Source organism: Borostomias antarcticus, assembly GCF_949987555.1.
Source record: "Borostomias antarcticus genome assembly, chromosome: 15".
In the NCBI taxonomy this organism is placed as follows: Eukaryota; Metazoa; Chordata; class Actinopteri; order Stomiiformes; family Stomiidae; genus Borostomias; species Borostomias antarcticus.
In genome coordinates, this window is record NC_140248.1 from 21,277,424 (window position 1) to 21,285,087 (window position 7,664).

Consider the following 7,664-nt stretch of genomic DNA (forward strand, 5'->3'; position numbering starts at 1 on the left):
CAACAAGTATTGGGTTCTGAGTATGAACTACAGATTAGAAAAGCAGTATTTACAAAGGAGGCGGGGCCACAGACTCACAGGACGAAGACTGACAGGGGTCCAGAGGTGAGGTGGTGGAAGCAGGGGTTGGGGAGGGGCAAGGGGGCTTGAGGTGTCATATTTAAGATTGTTTGGGGAACAATCAGATTCACGGATTGATCATAAATGGTTACTCTTGTCGTCAATTAGAAGGGTTTTCTGTTGCAAGAAAGCGGGCAGTCTCGAGTGCAGACTGGGGTAGGAGCCACTCCTCTTAGGTACTGAAGTACACTAGAAAGAGAAAGGGAAGAGAGAGAATCAGAAAACAACAAAGTAGGTCCTCATTAACACTGGCAAATAGAGAAAATAACATTAAAGCTTTAAAATGTTCAAACCTATGAGCCCTTACCAATGACAACGATGAGGACAATCACACATATCACCCCCAGGATAATCATCATCTGGAGATAACAAAGATTGAAACATTATGAGAATGAAGGGTATGAAGTAAGGTAAAAGAAATCTGTTAAAGATACCTTTTAAACAACAAACAACATTAGCAACTGCTATGCTAAATGAAGCATTATGTATTAATAAGATTACTGCACAGTATAAATGCTTGCTGGAGGTGTTAATCCGTCTGTGCCCTCACCTTGGCATTCTTCCACCAGTATTTATTCTTGAGTTTTGCAGCACTGGTCTCAAACTGTGAGGCTCCAGCCTGCAGGGCGTCGGCCCGATCATCCAGCTCTGACAGCTTCTGATCACGCTCCAGAACCTTATCTACATTAACACGCATGATATCCACCACCTGGAGGAGGAGGACACAGGTCAGTGACAGACATACAGGGACATGGGCTGAGACATACAGGACAAGGGGACAAACATGTAGTCAACTTACATTATGGTCCAATAAACATATCTAATGTATGTTATATTGACTAAATGTTCTGGTAAAGTTTCCCACCTATATATATATATAAAGAGAGAGATTTATATACATTTATTTCAGATTTCATCCCATTTTTCACCCAATTTGGTAGCCAATCATACCCAACCTACTGTCCAATTGTCCCCTGTCGCTGCTGTGGATGGTCCACCGTACAAGAGAAGAGAGACAGAGTAAGCTACCTGACTCCCTTAAACCCGTGGCCATGACTCCGACACCAGACAGGGTCACTGTAGAGCGGCGGACCCTCGCACTGAAATTAAACTACCCACCCTTGGAAGTGGCCGCCCAATATGCCACTCCCCTGTGGGATCCGGCCATATTCGGATCTGGCGAGACCAGGGTTTGAACCCCGGTCCCCGATGACCAGCTGCACCAGAAACTGATGCTTAGACCACTACACCTTTAAAGTTTCCCACCTATTGACTGACTGTTATGATAAACTTATGTTTTTTGTTTGAAATCCACCCCACATACTGTGCCAATCATGCCACTGTTGTGAGAAAACCATTTAGCTTTTGTACTACAAACTATGATTTGGATGTACAGTCGCTTCACTTACTCTAGACAATGTACTGAAGGTAACTGATAAATGACTAAAATGGAAATGATGAATGTACTAAAAGGCAATGTGTTAGAATATTAAACATTATAGTATCATAATAATACCAACTTTTGCAATCTGAACCAGAAATAGGAATATCCATAGAGTAATCCTGATTATCAAAACTATCTTGTACCCTATATTTGTTAACACTATAATGGTAAATGGACTGCACTTATATACTGTAGCGCTTTTATCCAAAGTGCTTTACAATCGCCTCTCATTCACCCATCCACACACACATTCACACACCAATGGCAGCAGCTGCCATGCAAGGTGCTAGCCTGCTCATTGGGAACAATTCAGGGTTTGGTGTCTTGCCCAAAGACACTTCAACATGTGGACAGGATCAACTGCTCTTGTCAGCTGACCTGAGTTTAAAATAGTAACCACAGTGAAAACACCATCGCTACAATAAACGTGGGTAAAAATGTGAGCAGGCAAAGCCAGTCCAGCCCACATGCTGTGGCTTTGTGAGACACTCCACAGCATGTGAATGGACCAATCTAATATTACATTTCACAGCAACAATGCTGAAAGGAAAAGTGTGTCTGGGTGTGTGTAGATCCAGGTGAGTCTCTTTAAGTGGGGGTCACTCACCTCATCCACCTGGGCCTGTGTCTGCTGCAGACGACGGTTGCTGGTGAGGTTGGGAGGTTGATTCCCTCCCTCTGGTGCAGGGGCGCCGGCAGCTGGGGCAGACCTGTCAATTAAATGCACCCTGTCAGTCCAGGCTAGCCCATTCACTTCCAATGAAGAATAGAAATGTATCATGCATGTGGGGGCGGTGACTAAACAAAAGCAGTCAACAGACAAATAGCCTATCTTAACAGAGCCGTGTAGTTTAAATGCCTAAACTATAATGTGTACTGAACCACAGACCTCAATACTGAAAAGCACCCACACCAGCATCCACAGACATAGCCTAGGCTTTAGGCTATGTACCCTGAATAAATGTCTTACATAGCATTAACAGTTGTGAATTTGTGGGCATATATTTCAGTCTCCACCCTTGATGTGAGGGTATGTTAGTGGTTTGCGACCACAATCGCATTGTATAATTTTAAGTTGTGGTGGCCTGAGCCTGTTAGTCATGGGCCTGCCATGCTATAGCTAGCTGGAGTAACCTAGCACCTAGTTAGCTAGCTACTCCAGAGATTTAGAGGGCATTGGTCAAATATGATTGTACTGGCCTACCTTTGTTTAAACCTAGCCTGGTTAGTCATCATCACGTCATCCACAGACAGGCCTCCTATCTTTGTAGCTATATCTTGTCGGGCCCTCCTGATTGAATCCTGATCCTATCTGTCAAATCTTCTAGCCTAGGCTGAATATTAGGCTATCACATGGAACACTCAGTCTTCTAGCTGCATTTGGTAGCTTGTGTACGCAGATGCTACTGCCACACAGCAAGAACCAAAAGGCTCATAACTAAGATGTCCAGAGTTCAGCTCTGGTTATCATATATTGTGTTCTATGCAAAGAGGCTATGGTTGTATGCATCTCCTTGTAGTGGCACAAGTCTTCCACCAGAGTGAGACAAAACTCTGAATAAAGGTCACCTTTAAAGGCCGCCACAAGCAGAGCTAATCCCCGTGTAGCAACACATTTTCTTCAGTGCTCTTGCTGTTTTCGTTTGCTGCTTACAGATAGAGGCAGGTCTTTCTTTGTAGTAACATAGACACATATAAAATACAGAGGTAAATAGTATCTGTCTAATGAATATAACATAGGCCTACATAATACCCAGCAAGGTCTAGGACATTTGTACAAGACATGCAGCATTTAGACTCTACAGGCTATAGAGACTAGCTACTGTCTTAGCTTGCTTACAGCAGTTCTATTCTTAGCCAAATCCTGGGCCTCTAGGGCCTTCAGGATAAGAGAGTGAAGGGGAATATACTCAATGCCATGCAATGTCTTTGGCAGTAATGGTGGTAGTATGACAGCTCCTGACTTGTCATCATCATATTTTATCAATAAATAGGGCAATAGTTGACATTAGTCTTAATGGTAGCCAATCAATTGATTTGTGATTCTTTAATTACAATTGAATACACTTCACTAGACCTGTAACACATTTTGTTTAACCATGTCCTCTAGAAATCTATAGCTTCTTGCCCCTTATAAAAAAGTAGCCTCGATCGCATGCAGACTTCCACAGACAAACACACGCTTGATTCATCCCGTCATTTCTTTCAGCACTGGTGAAGAATGACAGCGACAGCGCTGTCCAGTGCTGAAACCAGCCTATTCTGGGCAATACGTAGGGCGTTTTACGAGCGGGCCTAGCCTATACCTTATTGCATTGGCTTTCCATTGCTATAGATGCTTAAAATATAAGATAGACTATCAGCCAGTTCGTGGTTTCTTAACAAATGTGAAGTTTGAGTGGGGGTTTCGCATTTGCCGAGAATGTGAGGCCGTTCTTACTGAGAAAAAAAACTATAGAGGGCGTTATGTCGGGAAAATGAATTAGGCCTACCAATTGAAGTGCCACATATGAAATGCGAACACTAAAAATACTTTTTTCAACGATCTGTCGGCCTATAGCCTACCCTAAATACTTCAACAGTTAGCCTGTAGCCTACTACTATAGTAGGCTACTATACCCTGGGCTACTTCGACAGTTAGCCTAATGGTTTGCTCAAATCGACAAGAGAAAAAGCTGCCACGGCCATCTTCTCTCGCAAACACCTGCGTCCTGTGCAGTAGCCTAGGCTACCGAAAAAAATAATATTTAAACCAAATAATCTGTCGAGTAGATTCGAAATAGGTAAACGGTCATATTCATAGTGTGCCATTCAATAAGCAAATAAAATGTAGGCTAATGTAGGTCCTCGCGTGCTAATCACTGAAATGAGCGTCAGTTATAGCTACCCCCACCCCCACAGTTGGTTAGCAATATCACGTTGGCTAAGCCTACAGTGGCTAATAATAGTATACCTTATAGTCTAGTCTATCCATTCAGCCACATCGAAGGCAATAGGTTATAGATATGGTGTAGCCAAACTGTTTTCAAAGGTTTCGTATATGGCCGAATTCAATTGAATATATTTCAAGGGCTTCAACATTATATCATTAACCATAATCCATTGTCCCTATCTAAGGAATAACACAAATCGTTGCTTCTATCTAAGTAAGCAAATATGGACATTTTGTTGGCATAATGTGAAGGCGTAGGCTATAACTGTACGTAAATCATCAAAACGGATAGGCTATTCCTTATAGCCTACAGACAATTACACGGACAACAACCCATTCATCCAGTCAAACCAGTCCAATCTGGAAAATGCGTGCGTGACGAAGCTCAATGATAAGGGAAATCTAAAGGTTACCGGGTAAATGTTACACGGTTGCTTATTCCAATTGTAATTATTTACTCTCAGACATAATTCTAGCAAACCATAGGGGCCAAAAAGAAGCCATTTCGACGCCTACAAATGAATTGCATGTAGCCTTGGCTAGTATAGCTAGGGTTTAGCGTGTTATTTTCAGAGAAATAACATAAATAATCTAAACATTCAATTTAAATCAGTGTATTATTGATGGAATGACCAAGCACGTTGACGAAACGATACAGATGTAGGCTATTCTATCAGCCCGGGGCTCTTTTTAAACCATTTGTTAACAAGGCGACCGTCTAGCCTATTAGCGACCAGGGAGATATGACACGATTTAGCCTACATTGCAACAGACACAAAATTGATAAAAGCTTGTTTCACGAATTGGTTTATGACGTGGTACTTACATTTCTTTAAGTGTTTTAGTCTATAAATGTACTTGTCCGAACTGGAATTCTTCGCCTATAGATGGCTACTGAGCGGACTGCCTTCTGAGCGCTCTACTCTTGCTCCCTCGCAGTAGATTCACTCCTCTGGTGTTATCTGTTGAAGGGAGTGATAACCTCTACTACCAGCACGATGTATCCCCAATCAACCCTTTTCTTTATCTCAGTTCGTGAAGCACCTTGTCAAATTTCGTGACTGAGATCAGTTAGTTTACGCTAGTCCCCCTAGTGCCACTACAGTAATGAACATGTAATAAACAGACGCTTGGATTAAAGGAACAAAGATGGCTTGTTGACGTCATGCGCGGAGCCGCAGGTTGAAATGGGTGGCCAGCCAAAGGAATGGCAGAGAGCAGCCATGTCCATGACCGGGCATATTGGTGCCCACGCAATGTATTGTGGTGGTTATCTGGGACGATTTAAGAACGCTAATGAACTATAATAAAGACTAATGTATGATATGACAAGACAGCGAGAGTAGGCTACGTTCTCATCTTGAAGGGTGGAGAATTAGTGGCTATAGGATGTAGCAAAATGGCGGTACGTTGGAGGGGGCGGGGTGTATAGCCTACATAGGCTACAGTTGTACTGGAGTGGTTTTGTTCATATTAGATATTGAATGTTAACATGTCATTCTTACAACTGTGCATGGGGAAATTACACATTAGAGGTAGTATATTCTAGACAGATTCATACAGTAACAATGATTAATTCGAATTCGAACCCACGCCCCCGAAGAGACTGGAGCCTTAATCCAGCGCCTTAGACCGCTCGGCCACGCTATCTTGCATTTGCACTTAGCAATCCCCAACTGTCCATGGGGAAATTACACATTAGAGGTAGTATATTCTAGACAGATCCATACAGTAACAATGATTAATTTTACTATCTATGTCACAAGTAGCAATAATATCTGACAGCGGTGGGATTCGAACCCACGCCCCCGAAGAGACTGGAGCCTTAATCCAGCGCCTTAGACCGCTCGGCCACGCTATCTTGCATTTGCATTTAGAAATCCGAGTGTCTAGATTGTGGCATACGGCTGTTACGTAGTTTACGTACATTGTGTTGTGCCTGAGGCAAAGAGTATAGAATGCCAAGAGGGGACAAACGCCATTGATTCTGCTATGGAACCAACAGACCGTGTTAGTGACCCCCCCCCCTGTTTATTTGGGGGGGAGTTCCACCACATTAGCATTGCATTGTTAATTGCATAGACTTTTTTTATCCTTATATTTCAAGAATTGAGTCATAAACCCAGCTAATTATTCATCAGACGAATCGTGACCTTTAAACATGTATATTGGAGCAAATTTTGGGGGGGAAACGGAAAAAAAAGGTTATGGTACAAGACTGTACATAATTAGCCTAGGACCCTTTCTCCTAGGTTGAGATCAGTGTACTGTTTGTAACTCAGAAATGTGAAACCGTAGATCTGTGGTCAAGATGTTACAGTCTTCACAGTGACTATACGTCTCTATAATCTTGCTACCTATATACTGTACCCAGCTATGTAAACTACATTGCCATCATGGTAAATTCTGTTTACAGGCGCTGATATCGGTGGCGTCATCACACTCAGCAGGTCCAGCACACGCTGTGGGAGGACAACCTCAGTGGGGTTAAAATGAGGCTGCAGCTCAGCATCACTGCTCTGACAGAACAAAATACAAATCAAATCAAAATTCAACACATCGCTACATCTATTACAAATTAATATACAAGTGAATTGAATGATAGCACAGTGGGGCCTGAGCTGAATAGCCCTGCTGTTGAGGATCCTCAAGGTTCTAATCTTAAATCATAATTGTGAAGACATGGCACTCCTCTCACCTGACATCCTGGATAGCTTCTCCTGGCTGCAGCTGAGCACTCTCCCTGACCACCCAGATTCACACTATCAGGTTTACTAGAAGGGGTGATGGGACAGTCAATTGGCTCTTCTTGAAGGGTAATAAAACATATTGTGTTTTATATTTTAGTGTTTTTATCATTGTAATGCATATACAGTATATGGTGTAAAAATAAATCTGATTAACTTCTCACTCAAAGTACCCTAAAAGTACAGTAGTAGCAAAGATACCTTACCATGAAGTAATCTGTATCTGATCGGTCCATTGGCTCCTCCACCGGGTCACCGGCAGCTCTACCATCAGAAGTCTAGCTAGCACAGCTGTGCTCACCCCTGACCAGCTCAGTGTTGATGAAGACCTGGTTACTCTCCTGGGAGGTGTATTGTATGTGCTGACCTGCAGCAGGAAGGTGGCAATGTCCTCCTTGTTTTGACGATTTGTAGTCTTCAT

General features: G+C 42.7%; 1 protein-coding gene across 1 annotated transcript; it reads right to left on the reverse strand.

Moving 5' to 3' along the window:
• Window positions 1-292: 292 nt before the first annotated feature.
• On the reverse strand, window positions 293-7,664 carry LOC311318942 (vesicle-associated membrane protein 2-like; the record flags this gene model as incomplete). Its single annotated transcript, XM_084450377.1, has 7 exons — window positions 293-309; window positions 428-479; window positions 671-829; window positions 2,172-2,274; window positions 6,867-7,015; window positions 7,195-7,239; window positions 7,611-7,664. 7 exons carry the CDS (start codon window positions 7,662-7,664, stop codon window positions 293-295), a joined length of 579 nt encoding a protein of 192 aa, XP_084306503.1.